Source organism: Podarcis erhardii (genome assembly GCF_964252035.2).
Source record: "Podarcis erhardii genome assembly, chromosome: 15".
NCBI lineage: Eukaryota > Metazoa > Chordata > Lepidosauria > Squamata > Lacertidae > Podarcis > Podarcis erhardii.
The window spans coordinates 19,252,506-19,268,460 of NC_138505.1; the positions used below are offsets into that span (position 1 = coordinate 19,252,506).

General features: G+C 48.7%; 1 protein-coding gene across 4 annotated transcripts in view; it reads right to left on the minus strand.

Annotated features, from left to right (window-relative positions):
• Window positions 1–2,744: 2,744 nt before the first annotated feature.
• The window catches only part of EHBP1L1 (EH domain binding protein 1 like 1), a 41,855-nt gene continuing 28,644 nt past the window's right edge, over window positions 2,745–15,955 (minus strand). For all 4 annotated transcript variants that reach the window (XM_081841705.1, XM_081841704.1, XM_081841707.1 and 1 more), the window contains 9 exons: window positions 15,570–15,618; window positions 13,599–14,870; window positions 11,146–11,200; window positions 10,868–10,944; window positions 7,324–7,444; window positions 6,153–6,252; window positions 5,726–5,799; window positions 5,129–5,243; window positions 2,745–3,613 (listed from right to left, as the gene is read on the minus strand). In XM_081841705.1, coding sequence (XP_081697831.1) covers window positions 3,526–3,613; window positions 5,129–5,243; window positions 5,726–5,799; window positions 6,153–6,252; window positions 7,324–7,444; window positions 10,868–10,944; window positions 11,146–11,200; window positions 13,599–14,870; window positions 15,570–15,618 — 1,951 coding nt within the window. In that variant the 3' untranslated portion in view covers window positions 2,745–3,525. The remainder of the gene's footprint in view (window positions 3,614–5,128; window positions 5,244–5,725; window positions 5,800–6,152; window positions 6,253–7,323; window positions 7,445–10,867; window positions 10,945–11,145; window positions 11,201–13,598; window positions 14,871–15,569; window positions 15,619–15,955) is intronic.

Here is a 15,955-nt window from a genome sequence, read left to right on the forward strand (position 1 = left end):
TGGTTTCCATGGGGAGGCCTTGTATGTTCCTCCCAGTCGATTTTGAGATGTTTCCCACTCTGGGTATATTTAGCCTGGAAAAGAGGAGACTGAGAGGAGATATGAGAGCCATCTTCAAATATCTCAAAGGATGCTGCATGCAAGAGGGAATAAGCTTGTTTTCTCCTGCTCTGGAGGGTAGGACCCAAACCAATGGCTTCAAGTTTCAAGAAAGGAGATTCCGACTAAACATCAGGAAGAACTTTCTGACAGTGGAACGGTCTCCCTCCCTCGGGAGGTGGTGGACTCTCCTCCCTGAAGGTCTTTAAGGAGAGGATGGATGGTCGTCTGTCATGGATGCTTTAGCTGAGATTCCTGCATTGCAGGGGGTTGGACTAGAGGACCCGGCCAATGATTCTGTGATGATGCTATCCTTCCACTGTGAGAGGCAGTGTGTAGTGTGGAGACTGCTGTTGTGCTCAGGCCCTGCTTGTGGGCTTCTGGGAGACAGAAGGTTGGCCACTGGAAGAACAGAGTGCTAGGCTGAATGGGCCTTTAGTGTGATACATCAAGGCTCCTCTTTTTATGTCCACTACTTTCTGGAGGCCTGCATCACAGACAAGAACCATTTTCAAGGACCACACTCCCTTTATGTATCATTGTCAGCAACACTGGTACTTAAAATATAAGAATATATTTTTCCTATTCTTTTTTAAAAAAATTATTTCTACCCCACCCTGAGGTCCTTTGGGAGGAAGGGTGGGAGAACTAAATAAATGAGTGGTGATTTTGGAAACCACCCAGAGAATGTTGGGTTTGGGGGCAGCACAGAAATGCAGTTAAATAAATAGTCTGTGTGACTCTTTCAGAGGAGGGCAGTTCCCTTGCAGCAATCGGTGAGGGTCGCAATCCATTGGCAGAGGAGAAAGAGGGTTAGAGTAATGAGTTCTCACTTATTTATACAGCTTACACAGTCAATTAGCACAAAGATGAGATTAGACAACGAGTGGAAAAAAGCTGACTGATTGTAACAAGCCAGGAGCGAAAACTGGAGGTAGTACAGCCCACTTCCTAGAAGTCTTTGCTCCTGCCTAGTCAAGGGACAAGGGCTGTTTCCCAACCCAGTGCCTGCATGATGCCAGAAATAAACGTCCCTGCCATCTGTATTGCCCCTTGCCCTCTTTCCCGTATTCTCTACCCCATTTTCTCTGATTCCTGCTTATTTATGTACCTAGTAAAGGTAAAGGGACCCCTGACCATTAGGTCTAGTCGTGACCGACTCTGGGGTTGCTCATCTTGCTTTATTGGCTGAGCTTCCGGGTCATGTGGCCAGCATAACTAACTAACTAACTAACTAACTAACTAACTAAGCCGCTTCTGGTGAACCAGAGCAGCGCAGGGAAATGCCATTTACCTTCCTGCCGGAGCGGTACCAATTTATCTACAGTGGTGCCTCGCAAGACGAAATTAATCCGTTCTGCGAGTCTCTTCGTCTTGCGGTTTTTTCGTCTTGCGAAGCGTGGCTATTAGCGGTTTAGCAGCTATTAGCGGCTTAGCAGCTTAGCGGCTATTAACAGCTTAGCGGCTTTAAGAAAAAGGAAACAAACTCGCAAGAACTTGCAAGACGTTTCGTCTTGCGAAACAAGCCCATAGGGAAATTCGTCTTGCGGAACGACTCAAAAAACGGAAAACTCTTTCATCTTGCGCATTTTTCGTCTTGCAAGGCATTCGTCTTGCGAGGTACCACTGTACTTGCACTTTGACGTGCTTTCGAACTGCTAGGTTGGCAGGAGCAGGGACCGAGCAACGGGAGCTCACCCCGTTGCGGGGATTCAAACCGCCAACCTTCTGATCAGCAAGTCCTAGTCTCTGTGGTTTAACCCACAGCGCCACCCGCGTCCCCATTTATGTACCTAATTCCCTTTATACCCAGTCTTTCCTCCAAGGAGCTCAAGGTAGCGCATATGGTTCCTATCTCCCTGCCTACCAAACTTTTTTCTTCATCCTTTCGACAACTCTGTCAGGTAGGTTACACTAAAACAGGGAATGCCAACCTTTTTAGTTCAGTGGGCACATTTGGAGTAAATAAGGGCCCCCTCTGTTCACTTCCCCGCCCCCTACAGAGTAAGTGCATACAAACAAACTTAACTTTCCCCAAAGGATCTGTGTTAAAGGTGTATCCAGTAATCTGAGCCCTGAAAAACATGCCAAAGTTCAGAAGGAAGTGGGAAAGAGCCCCACTTCCTCCTTCAGTTCTAGGTACTTTTCGAGGGAGAAAAAGGTAACCAGCCTCACGACCTCATGTCCAAGGGGGTACTAAGTGGGGGGTGGCATGCTCAGAGGCTTTGTGAGCACCACAGGACCTCAAAAGTGTCGCATATTTTGGTGACCCCCTGGGCTAAAAGGTGCTGAATGGCTCAAGGTTACAGAGTAAGCTCCACAACCGACTAGGGATTTGAATTGTAGTTCCTCAGACCTTTGTGCAATACCGCCATACCTTTAGGCCTTCGTTCTGATAAGCCCATGGCCTTCCTGCTTACTTTGTTCTAACAGCATATAGCATTTCCTGTTCTTTTGATACCCCTGCCAAGCTCTCAGTTGCCACACGGAAGGGGGACTGTTCACCAACGTTCTATAGCTATACCTCACAGCAAGTGTTCAAAGACTTTCTGTGACAGAAGGGCAGCTCAGCCAATGGCCACGAAGCAGCAGGCGATTTCCAGTATGTATCACGAACACACCACAAACTACCTTCCTCACACACCTTGTGTCTTTTGATGTATTTATTTCAAACTCTGGTACAAATTTAGTGCAAATAACCAGGGAGGGACTGGGCTGAGGGGGAGGTGCAAAACTGGGGGGGGGGGGCAGAGGGAAGTTGGCCACTGTCACATCTGGCTTTAGGAGTATTCAAGGCACTTTGTGGCTTTTGTACCATCGACCAACAACAAACATTGATCATTAAAAAATAATAATAATAGAGCCAAATAAACTTTGTAAAAATGGCAGAGGTGAGGAGGAGGCACCCGTTTCCAAACCCAAAAGAGCAGCTCACATGCATGTGCACATACACAAAAATCACACACACACACACACACACACACACAAATAAATATCGTTCCTAAAATTTGGAGAGTGTGAATTTGAAAAGCTGATTTCTTCCCTCTCCAGGTAAACCAGGGTACATGGGCACTGCCCTTTAAAAGTGGCATCTTCTCTGGGGAGGGCATGGACATAGGGTAAGAGAAAGAAAGAAGAGTTTGGACGATCTCCCTTGCCCCAGTAGGGGAAAACAAACAAACACACACACACACACCCCCCTCTTTGGCATGAGCAGTCAAGCAGCTGCGGCCCCCCCAGAGGACTGTGGGCAATGGTGTGCTCCAGCAAGGCTGTGGCATGGCAGGCGAGGCCCTCCCAATGGCTAGTGGGGATTTAGGGCTGGGGTTGCCTTTGGAGTGGCAGAAGTGCTCTTGTGTGCTGTGCCTCCTGCCATCCCATGTATGGGGGAGTGCGGGGAGAAGAGGCAAGTTGCACCAGCCCATCTCAGCTGACACGGCACTTCTCCTTGCGGCTGAGCTTGTGGCGTCTCTGCTGCAGTCCCCGTTCCAACCGGGCGTCCTCTTCCAGAGCTCTAAAGTGGTGTTGGAGGGGGGGCAGGCGGAAATGGGGAAGAACAACAATGGAAAAGCAGCATTAGTGGGTAGAAAGTAGAGCCAGGTCACCAAGAACTGGTTGAGCCCTGCCACACTCCATAAGTAACTATCAAGAGCCCTGCTGGCCAATGGCCCGTCTAGTCTAGCATCCTGTTCTCACAGTGGCCAATCACATGCCCCAAATGGGAAACCGACAGGCAGGACCTCAGTGCAACAGCAACTCTCCCCACTTGTGGTTTCCAGCATTCACTGAACACAGTGAACACCATTTCTGAGCAAATGCGATGCAGAGAGGATCACACTTTTTAATCGTTGCACCACTTCCATTTATCAGCAAACTGCCATCCTTCTGAACATTAGCCTTCCTCAACTGGCAACCATCACCTTAAAAGACATGTTTCCCTAGGGAGGCAAGTGTTTTGTTTTGTTTTTAGAAAGGGAGCAAGAACCTGAAGTTTCAAGAGGGGTGGAATTACGTTTGTCCTTCACTCGCTAACAACATTTATCCCCTCCAACCTGCTTTGAAGAAAACCAAAACCAAAAAGAGAATTGGTTCAATGAAATCAATGGAAAAATCAAGGTTCCAGTCCTTACTAGTTTGTAAAACCCTCTCATCCCCCACCCTGATTTTTTAAAACAAATTATTTTAGATGTTCCATTCAGAAACAAACTCTGGTCTCCAATGTTTATATTTGACGGGAACATCAGTGTTTACTGGTGGGGCAGGGCAGGGCAGGGCAGGGCAGGGCAGGGCAGGGCAGGGCAGGGCACAGGCTGACACAATAGCCAACCTACTTCAATGAAACGAGTCTCTCTAAAAGCTGGCATGATATCCAGGTACCTCATCACCCCAATTATCTTACTATTCTCATTTCTATACTGTAAAATATGCCCAATATTTAAAGAATACTCTTCTTGTCAATACAAGTTTCTCTCTGCAGCTACACGGCAAGGACAATAGAGAAAATTTAGTGTTACATATTGAGCCTCGAGGACAAGGAGCCAAATGAAATGGGGATTTGTGTGTGTGTGTATGTGTTTGCACAGTACTCCCATTTATAAAGGTCTCCTCCTCTAGTGTCATCACTGTCACCAAACACCCCCCCCAACCCTTTCCCCAAATCCTGACCAAAGGGTTAATATCTAACAAGGAAAAATTCCAATGCTCATGCATTCCTGGATCAGGAAATGTGGTTACAAAGGGGAAAGGTACTCTGCACATGTGCAGAGGCATTGGTGCTTTTGCTGTTGCTTGAGTGCTCAGAAAGACCTGGTCCTTGCATCAGGAGTCTAGGAAAGCTTGGGAAATGAGGCTTTTTGGCTGCAAACAGGAGGATTAACAGGCACCAGAGACGTTCTTATACCAGAGGACCCCCAACTTCCATTCTTACACATCTGTAGTCCCTGGTGGGAAGAAAGGTAGCTTCCCCCTTATGCTTTAACTTCCAGCATCCCTCTTCCCTCACACTCCAAAGAAGAGATGAGCCACTCACATCCTCTCTTTGATGTCCAGGTCTCTCACCAGCTCGTCCCTCTGGTTCACCAGCGACACCAGCTCTTCCAGAAGGAGCTGCTCCCGCTGCTGTTGAGCTTCTGTTTTGAGCCAGTCTGGAGTGGGGAGAGGCATAGCAAGAAAGGCTGATCCACCTTCCAAACCACAGATACACAAAGCCACGTACAGATGTACATGTATATATTAAAAACCGCAAATAAACCTGGGCGTGCAACACACAGACTGTAGGACGATTAAAACATCTGAAGACTGAAGAGAACAATTTTGAAAACAGCAGTAGAGAAAACCAAAACATTGGAATAAAAACCAAGCACAGAATAAATGGCAGAATAAACTTTTTTTTTTGAAAAAAGGAACACTGAAACAGAACTTTCATTTTGCCACCCTGCCCTGCCGCCAAACTTCCTAGATCTCTCCATACTGCCTTCTTCATCAACATCCCCAGTCGGGAAATGCTCCGGGGGGACAACAGCCCAGCAAACTGGGCATGCTAGAGAAGCACAGACACAGCCTCCCAGGCCCCCTTCCCCTCCAGGCCCCCTTTCCCAGTCCTCCACCCTGGTTTTCAAGTCTTCACCTTCAATAGCCATCATGGCTCTCAGCTCACGGCTCAGGAGTTCAAATCGCCGCTCCAAGTCTTGCTCTTCCATCCTGGAGAAGAAAGGAAGAGGCTGCGTTCAGACACCCAAAAAGTACCAGTAACTCCTCTTAGCAGCAGCTGCTAAGAATTGCAATTCCCAGAGTTCCTGGGAAAGAGACACTGGCTGTAAAACCAATATGGTAGCTCTGTGAGGGGAACAGAGGTGCACCAAAGACACCTGGCACCCTTAATAAACTACAACTCCCAAGATTCTTTGGGGGAAGCCATGGCTGTTTAAAGTGGTGTGGATGTGGCCTTGGATCACATTAGCGAGCCATCATGCTGTGTGCTCCATCAAGCAGAGAATAAGGAAGTCCCGCCCCCTTCAGTGCTGCCATTTTCTCCTCCCACCTCCCGCACTCACAGCAATTGCAGCTGGTCTTGCCGTCGGATCAGGGCATTCTTTTTATTCACCAGTGTGAACCATTCCTGGATCAGCTCCTCCTCCCTCAGTTTGTCAGCACCTGAAGTAGATCAGGGGAAGAGAGGTAGGGTGAGGATCTCTGATGATCTGTCTTCCCCAACATCTGGAACATTTGGACATTTGTCACTCCCGAGAATTTTACAATTGTGAGCAACTTGCCCCACCCTTAAGGCCATATGTGGCATCAGATGTGTAGGGCGTAAAAAGACAGGGCTGCAAAGGAAAAACCAGCCTGCTGCCAACTGTTCAATGCTAAGCGGGACTTGCAAGTGTTTCACCTTCAAAGGGCTTCATTTTCAGTACCCATCAGCGCTGATAGCAAGCCCACTTTCGTGGCTGTGCTAGAGGGACTTGCTGACAGCACCGATCAATGCTGAAAATGAGTCCCTGCCCGAGGGCCACACGCAGGGCTGGATTTAGGTTTGATGAGGCCCTAAGCTACTGAAGGTAATGGGGCCCTTTATATGTCCAGCTGTGCTTTGTCAACAACAAATTGTTGCTGTTTTTTGTGTTGAATATATGCTATATGGTCATTTATGGACCTAATAGGTATCTAAAGCCATTTGCCACTGTTGCTGTATGTAGGTTTTATTTTATTTGTTTTTCTCTTATATTTTGGAAATCTACACCCAGTTTTTCCCCCTTTAATTTTATTTTGGGGCCCCCAAGAGAGTGGGGCCCTAAGCTATAGCTTGTTTAGCTTATACGTAAATCCAGCACTGGCCTCATGTGAGGTTGGATGAGTGCTTGATGGGCTTGTAGGGGTGTTGCATGTCACTGGACATCTGTGGGTGGGGCCTGGGGTGAGCAGGGACATTTAGATACCCAGGAAGGGGAGGCTTTACCCCTCCCCCTGCCACCTTCCTCCCCATCACAGGAATGTACTTTGCACAGGCAAGAATTGTGCACTCAGCACAGAGGCAGCAAAATGCAGGGAAGGTCTCTGCAGGCTTGCTCACTCTCGCCCATGAGGTTGCCCCCTCTCCAGAGTTTCAGGCAGGGGTCTTTCCCAGCCCTACCTGGCAATGCCAAGAACAGAACCTGCGAACTTCTGCATGCAAGACAGATGCTCTACCCACTGAGCTGTGGCTCCCATCTCCAGTTTTCCTACCTGATTCCATAAGGCCCCGCAGGTCCTTCTCCACCACAGCTGCTCGCCCATCGATTTGCCGCTGTTCATTCTCCAAAGCCCGGAGTTCAGCAACCACGTACTGGCTGGTGTCTTGGAATCTCTAGGGTGAAACCACAGCAGTCATTAGAGGTGGTGTTTGTCCTGGGATGGGGGATGTGAATGCCACCCTGGGGCATGGAATGGGGCAGGAAGAGCTAGACTGTTGCCTGCAGAAATGATATCTCAGAAAGCAAAAACGCCTTGCTAGAGACGAAAACAGGACCCAATATACAAGAGGACATTCAAATTTGCTTTTTTACCTGCAGATTATCCCAATCTGCTTCCTAGTGGTGAGAGTATGACTTTCAGATCTGGTTGTTAAAAGTCCCACCTCTGATACTGGGTGGCTTTGGGCAAGTTTGCATTCCGGTTCAGCCTCAGGTGCCCAATCTAAAATTGGAACAACAGTGGCCAGCCTCACAGGGTGGTTGTGTGCAGAAAAAACCCCCACACAAAGGCTGTTCAGTGCTTTGCCAATTTAAAGGAGCTGTAGAAAAATGAAGAAGGTGCAACTTATTCTCATTGAAAAATGTACTTTTTTGTCGGTGCAGAACTATTTAGGCAGATGGCGTTAAGACTCAATGAATCAAAAAAGAAGATGCTATATGTACTTTTCCTTGTCTGTTTTGTAACACAAGAATTTTTTAAATAAAAACTAATTAAAAAACAAGAGAGGATTGGACAAATTCATGGGGGAGAAGGCTATCAGTGGCTATTATAGCCAAGGTGGCTGTTCTCGGTCTTTAACAGTAAAGGCAGCTATGCCAGTTGCTGGAAACCACAGAAGGGGAGAGGGCTCTCATGCTCGGGTCCTGCAACTGGCTGGCCACTGTGAGAACAGGATGCTGGACTAGTTGGAGCACCAGCCTGGTCCAGCAGACTCTTCCTATGTTCTTTGAGGAGAGGCTTTGCAGGCTTTGGACATTTTCAAAAGAAGGAACAGTAAAGCACATTATGAGCAGGCCCAGACCGGGGGGGGGGGGGGGCATACGAGCCACTTGGCCCGGGTCTCCAATTCCAAAGGGGGCCTTGGTCAGCATATTCACAATCCCAGGGGATGCACTGGGGCGAATGCAGAGGGTTCAAGCCTTGAAATAAAACTATTTGTCAGTATAACTTTTGTGAAAATTATTTATATACCTATTTATAAGACTTCAGTTATACCCAGAGTAAAAAAAAGGGGGGGCACATTATCTACCTGGCCTGGGCCTCTGCCTGGCTCTGCAAGGCCCTGATTATGAGCAACAGATGAAGCAGCCTTGTAGGAAAGCAAGCCATTGATCAATCAAGCCCAGTATTAGTTACTTTTTACTGGTAGCATCTCTCGCAGTTCTGCAACCTGAGATCCTTCAAATGTCAAGGATTAAATCTGTGACCTTCTGCATGCAAAGCATGAGATTTGCCTCTAGGTTACGAGGCGCTTCTTTTGTAACACGCAGAAAGAGAGGAGAGACCACGAACTGCCTAGAAAACAAGCCCCATCCCACGGTTAGTAGAATTAGCTACCCAAATCTTTCCTGGGTTACTCATATGCTTTCTAGAACAGCTATGAGTGGCAGGTAATGAACAACCAACCAACCAACAACAATTGCTATCTTAAAACTAAAGGGCCATTTCACACAAGCCCGGCTCCTGAAATTAGCAATTGATTTTCCCCCACACCAGAGGCAACCAGAAGAATGCAAGAGCAAGTTTGCAAGATTAAGTAACAGGCTCATCATTCTAGACCATATGTATACCCTACATTTAAAGCCCTATGATTCCACTTTAAAACAGTCATACCTTCCCCCTAAAAATTATGGTAACTGTGGTTTGTTCAGTGGCCTGAGAGTTGTTAGGAGAACCCTAACAGAGCAAATGTAATTTTTGTATCCCACCCATGTGATTTGGTTGCCCCAGCCACTCTGGGGCAGCTTCCAACAGGGTATACAAAAACACAGCAGCAGCAACAACTACAATCACAGAACAGAACATCTCACGTTAAAAGTGTCTCGATACAGGGATGCCTTCAGGTATCAAAGGAAAGTCGCATAACTATCTCTTTGACATCGGATGGGAGGCCCCATGAAGAGACATTGAGTGTTAAACCATCCTGGCAACTCTAGCTCTAGGAGAGGAATAGGGGTCTCCCAACATCTCTCAGCACCCTTAACCAACTACAGCTCCCAGGATTCTCTAGGGGAAGCCATTCCTGTTTAATGTGGTATCATAGCACTTTAAGTATATGGTGAGAATGTGGCCCTAGTCCAGCAACTTGATCTCACAGCGTTCTATAGATGCTTATGGGAAGTCTGCAAGCAGAACGTGAGTGCAAAAGCTCTCTCCTCTCCACTTGAGACTCCCAGCAACTGCCTCCGACAGTGGAGGGAGAATGCAACCATTGTAGCCAATAGCCACTCAGAACTGGTGAGAGTTGGGGGAGGCAGGCAATTGGTCTGCTTCCAGCACCAATTAGCAGAGAAGAGGCCCCTAGGAGGCATGGAAGTTGGCTAAGAGCCATATGCCACCTGGGGCTGCCTGCATGTGCCACAATGCCAAACTCTGCTGCCACCCACCCACACAGCAAGGTCTCCACTCCCCCTAGGAAAAAACTCTTCTCATAAGATGGTGCCAACGTCCCCAACACACCAGCATCTTTGGGCAAATATGGGGTATTTTGAGGTTTCTGTTTCCAATAAAGGAACTTGGATGACTCACTTGCTATGAACATGGCTGGTCTGGGTAGGAACTGAAACGGCTTCCTATGCAGCACAGCAGTCATGTGGTTCCCCTAAGGGCCTAAGGCCATGCAATTTCCTGCGGGGACTTGTGCTCTTGGACACCTTCCTTAAGAGCTAGAAACTTGTCAAGTATTAAAGCCAAGTTTCTTAGGATTCTGAATGAGCTGCCCAACACAACTGCAGCTAAGAAGAACCTAGTCTAATATATGTTGCTCATCTCCTCTTACTGGAGGACCGCTCTGGTGAGTTAAACCAAAGTTTTATCTAGATCAGGACACTTATAATCAGCAGTAGTCAGCCCAATGTTTCTGAGAAGCTCATGGACACAAGGAGCTGAATTTTGACTACGGTTTGTCCTCATAATCTGGGAAATCAGAGGTAGATTGCCTTAGGACACGGAGGCTGCATTTAGTTATGTTTAACTAAATGGTTACTAATAGCTGCAAATAGTCTCCAGTTATTCACACTTTTCATGCCGTTGTTAAAGAGCCCCCAGCCAGGCAAAAAAGGACACCTATGAGGGCAGAGATGGATCAGATTTTAGGATTAAAGTCTCCTCTTTTTTTGGGGGGGGGAATGTGTATTTTATAAAAGCTGTGGTGTTAGAGGACTAGCTTCCTTTTTCTGGTGCACCTTTTTTACCAACTGAAGCAGCTGCTAATCAGAGAAAGGCTGCTTTCAAATGAGGCAGTTTCGTTTTAAATCAGATCTTGCTCCAAAAGCGATTTTAAGCTCATGAGGCCCAATTGTTCCCATTATCTTACCAGAATCTCTTCTTCATTGGTGCTGATCTTCAGGCTGGTGTCCTGGGGCAGTTCCTGGGAGGTAGCAGTTGGAGGGGCTGTGAAGAAGAGAGGCAAAGATAACCAGTCTGAGCTAATTACAAGTTTTTTTGTGGGGCTGGGGTAGATAGAAGGGGTATTCAGACCAGAGCACCTGCTTATGCAGGGGACCCTTCAGAGACATTTGGGAGATGGAGGAAAAAGCAAGCTGCCCACCTCTTTAGTTCCAGCCTACCAATTCTGCAAGGATCCAAACTCACCTGGGTGCCGCTGAACTTTTGGTCGGGGTCTTGAGCCCCCATCGCTAACATCCTCCTGGGAGAGGGAGGGAGGGGGGGGGAGAGAGAGAGAGAGAGAGAGAGAGAGAGAGAGAGAGGAAATTGGGTCTCAGCAAAGCAAACAGAGTCATGTAACTTTCATCTCTGAAAAATGTTGAACAGAGTCAGGAGACAGATGTGGAGAGGCTACATCCTCCCCCCCCCCCCATGTTGTGGGAGCCTAGCTCCCATCACCTGCGGCCATGTGCCACGTTGCCTAGGCTGATGAGACCTGGAGTCTCAACTAGAAGGCACCATGAGTTGGCACCCCAACCTCCCAAACCTGGAGTGCACCAGAAGATTTGGACTACAACTCCCATCTGCCCCAGCCCTCCTTGCAGGTGTTGAGTCCAAGATATCTGGAGGCTCCCAAGCTGCTACAGAGCACCAGAGCAAGTGTTTAATTTATACATTTAAACCAGGCATAGGCAACCTCGGCCCTTCAGATGTTTTGCGACTACAACTCCCATGATCCCTTGCTAGCACGACTAGTGGTCAGGGATGATGGGAATTGTAGTCCCAAAACATCTGGAGGGCTGAGTTTGCCAATGCCTGATTTAAACAAACAACAGATTAGTATTGCCTTAAGAGGGTGGGGAACCTTTGGCCCCCCAGACGTTGCTGAGCTGCAATTTCCATAAGCCTTGTCCATCAGCGATGGGACTGACAGGAGTTGTTTTAATGCAATGTCTGGAGGTGAGAAATTGCAAGTTTTCAGTCAGAATTTTCGCCTAGACAGATCTATGGTCTTTATGCTTTCACCATGCGATGGCACATTCATAAAAGAACATGGAAACATGGAGATGGCTGGCAACCGAGCAAGCCTTGAGCAGAAACCAGCCAGTAAGAGGGTGTTGCCAGCTGCCCTGATCAGCTGCAAATGCAGAGAGGTGACGAAGGCATTAAAGGAAAGAGGTCAGACTTTATCTGTCTGGCCTGATATTGTCTGCTTTGACGGGAAGCTGCTCTCCTGGGTGTCTGGCAGAGGTGAGTATATTTCCCATTACCTCCTTCCTGATCTTTTGAACTGGAGATGAAAACATGACCTACAGCCCATTACTAGCAGACTATTCTACAGCAGGTGCATCCAGCCTAGCTGCCTGCACTAAAATTAGCAAACCAAGCATAGAAGCAGTGCACATAAAAGGCACGTACTTGGGAAGCAGAAGATCAGTGCTGGCTCCAGGTTTCCATCAAGATGGCCTCTGTATGGCTCCCCCCACCCCATTTCCTTTTGGGCCAAAAGGCTCTGAGAATCGACAGTCTTCCCTCTGCAGGGGTGTAGGCCTTGGCAGCTGCATCATGATACCAACCCCAGTGCCAACCCTGCACAAGACACAGCTAAAACAGATTCTGGCCACACTCGCACCATAAATTTAAAGTACTGCACTGCCACTTTAAACAGACATGGCTTCCACACAAAGAATTCTGGGAGCTGTAGTTTGTTAAGGGTGCTGAGAGTCATTAGGAAAACTCCAATTCCCCTCACACAGCTACAGTTCCCCAATTCACTTTGCCATCTAAAATGGCTGGATATCGTGCACAAGCACACATACCCCAAGTACGGAGAAGTAAGTTTTTATTTTATTAATTAATAAAATGATTGGTAGTTCACCAGGACAACTCAAAAGTGAGAGGCACACAAAATTTTAAGCTAATTGTTATTAGTTCATCTGTGGACAGAGCAAAAACAACACAGAACAACCCGTTCGCCAATGAGAAACAGAACAGAAAATCAGGTTAGGGCAGAGACAGGGAGGCCTGCAGCTCTTCCAGTTGTTGCCTAACTGCAACTCCAATCTGCCCCAGTCAGCACAGCCAATGATGACACAAGTTGCTGTCTAAGAACATTTGGAGGGCCACAAGGTCCCTAATACCAGGGTTAGAAGGAATCAAAGGCTGTGCAGCTATACTTCCAAGACACGGGACAGCACCACACCACCAATGCACCCAGTTTGATTCACGAAATCGAAGCAGTGTTCCAAGAGGAGGGCAGCTGTTACAAAAAGCAGCCAAAAAGGCCCAGTTCTCGAAACCTGTCCATCAAACCCAACCACCAAATTTCAAAAGCTGGAGACCAGTGCCAGAGTTCAATGCTGCCTGGAAGCCAAATAGGTATCTGTGGCTGTGCTGATAGAAATGCAACTCTGCACATGCCCAGCAGCACTCTCTCCACAGCAGCACGTTTTTCAAAGCCAAAAGCTTGGATCCGAAGCAGTTGCAGGGCCAACTAGACCCTCCTAGATCAAGCATCCCATGCTATAAAAGCTCTTAGTTCAGCAGGGCAAGGGGTTAGCAAAACCAGAAGTGCAATGATAAAAAAGCGGCCATGCAACATTAACCCGGCAACACGCCCAAGCAAGCTTGTTCAGTGTCTCCCTGGGAGCTCCACTCACCACGGCCAGCCGCCTGGCAGGGTCCTCAACCGGGCTCCCCGGCTCCCCTTCGTCCATCGACAAGGACTCGCTCTTGAGCCGTGAGCGCCGCTTCTTCACCAGGTCTGCATCCCGCACATGGGCGAAGGTGGACTTGGCAGCGTGGGAGCGTGGAGGGGCTACTGGGCCTTGGCTCCCTGTGGAGAGTGCACGCTGCAAGGGGCGTTCGATGCTGCCCCGCGACGCAATCCGCTTCAGCCGCGGAGGGGGAACCAGCTTCTCCCCATTGCTGGTGGGCGGCTTCCCCTCAGGCCTTGCGGCTTCTGTCCCAGAAGCCTCTGCTTCCGCACCCTGAGCGAGAGTAGCCCCATTGGCCAGCAGCTTCCCATTGGGCTTTGAGGCAGCAGTCTCAGTGTCGCTCAGGGCAGAGACCTCTTCCTGCCGTTCAGGGTTTTGACTGGCTTCAGTGCCATTAGCCACAGTTTGTGCACCAGGCGTCGGGGCCTCAGTCCTAGAATCCACTTGGGCCTGAAAACTGGCCCCACGTTCCATGGCTGAATCGGCTGCAGGGCCATTAACAAGTGTGTTCCCATCAGATTGGGAGGCCTCCGCCTTAGTGGGAAGAGACTGTGTGTCTGCAGTACTCTCAGCCACAGCCTTCTCATCAGAATTCGCACCCTCAGCTTTACAGTCCACAGTTCTGAGGGGCTCCGGTGTGGCTTCGTCGGCTGGCTTGACGGCTGCACCATTGACAATTCCCTTCTTGTCAGCTTCCGCCATGTTCACCGCCTCAGGTGCCTGATCTAGTTCCACAGGCTGTAGCGGCTCAGCACTGTTGGCTTCCGCCACCTTGTCCTCTGTCACAGCTGCCTTCCCAGAATCCTTTGCAGCATCTGCCTTCTCCTCGCTCTGAGAATGCTCGGGGGCAGCATCCTGCAACTTTGGCTTCTGGCCTTCCTCTGGCATGGTGCTGGATGCCTTTGCCACCCCAGAGTCCTCTGCGCCCGACCCACCGGGCTGCTCTGTCTGGGAGGCAGCAACGTGGAGGTGCTGGGAGTAGAAGTCGACGGGATCAATGGAGCCAGACGAGTCCGTGTCGAATTTGCCCACCTTGTAGGTGGTCTGGTTGCTGTTGGTGGCAAACTGCACCACGTTCAGCTCTTGCCCGGTGAAAAAAGCCCGGATTTGGCACAGGTATGTCATGACGATTAGCCGGTCGGGCACAGCCAGGAAAACCATGTCGGCAGGGTCCATCACCCGGGAGATCCCCAGTGAGGCAAAGCCATCAAAGGCCTGATTATGGAAGGAGAGAAAGAGAGAGGAACTCAAAGAGCCTGTTAAAGCCTTTTCCCAACCAAAGGGCTTTTTCCACAGCAGGGTTTTATTTATTATCATGTTCTTCTCCTCCTCCCCTACTGCATTTTACAAGGGCTAAAAAAACTTTTATGCATATCTATCTATCTATCTATCTATCTATCTATCTATCTATCTATCTATCTATCTATCCCACCTTTCCTCCAATGAGCTCAAGGTGGCATATATAGTTCTCCCCATTTCATCCTCACAACAATTCTGTGAGGTAGGCTGAGAGTAAGTGACTGGCCCAAGGTCACTAGTGAGCTTCAGGGCTGAGTGGGGATTTTAATCCAACCTGCCAACACTCTAACCACTACACCAACTTGACACTATTACTCGTTTTACATGTGGGAGGGCTGAGAGAAACAGAGGCCTCCTGCACCTGTTTTGTCCACTCTGGGCCACCCCAGAGTTTTCTGAATTATTTATCCCCAGAACAACCCTGTGAGGTAGTCAGCCTAGAGTAACTTTGACTTAAGGCCATCCAGAAACTCAATAGCTCAGCTAAGGATGCGAACCTCTCCCCAACAAGGCCTTGGGACCTCACTATGTTAAAGGTGTCCCTCTAAAGCATGTCCAAGCAACAGCCTGGCCCAATTTCTTCTGGCTCAAGGAAAGCTGGAGCTACAGACTCACCAGTTTATTGTTCTCTTTGATATCAAGCGGGTCCAGGGCTTCGTAATTGCTGAAGGTGGGAAGGGAGGAGAAGCATAAAGTCTGTGAGCAGGCTTTGACCTGGATCACCTGGGACCCCAAAACTTTCTATCACCACCACCACCACTGTCCGTACTTGGCCCTACTGCCACAATGACCCCCAACATTTTCTCGTTACCTCTGCTTAAAACAGTCTATCCCCGGGTGCCTTGATCTCTTGTCTATCCCTATGCTTCTGGATGTTTCATTGCTCAGGCCAGTAGACACCCTCCTCCCCACCCCATTCACAGGGGGCTCTCCTCCCTCCAACAAAGCCTTTTGCACCACTTGGAGCAACCCCTACCCATTGGTTGGCTGGCTTTGAGGGG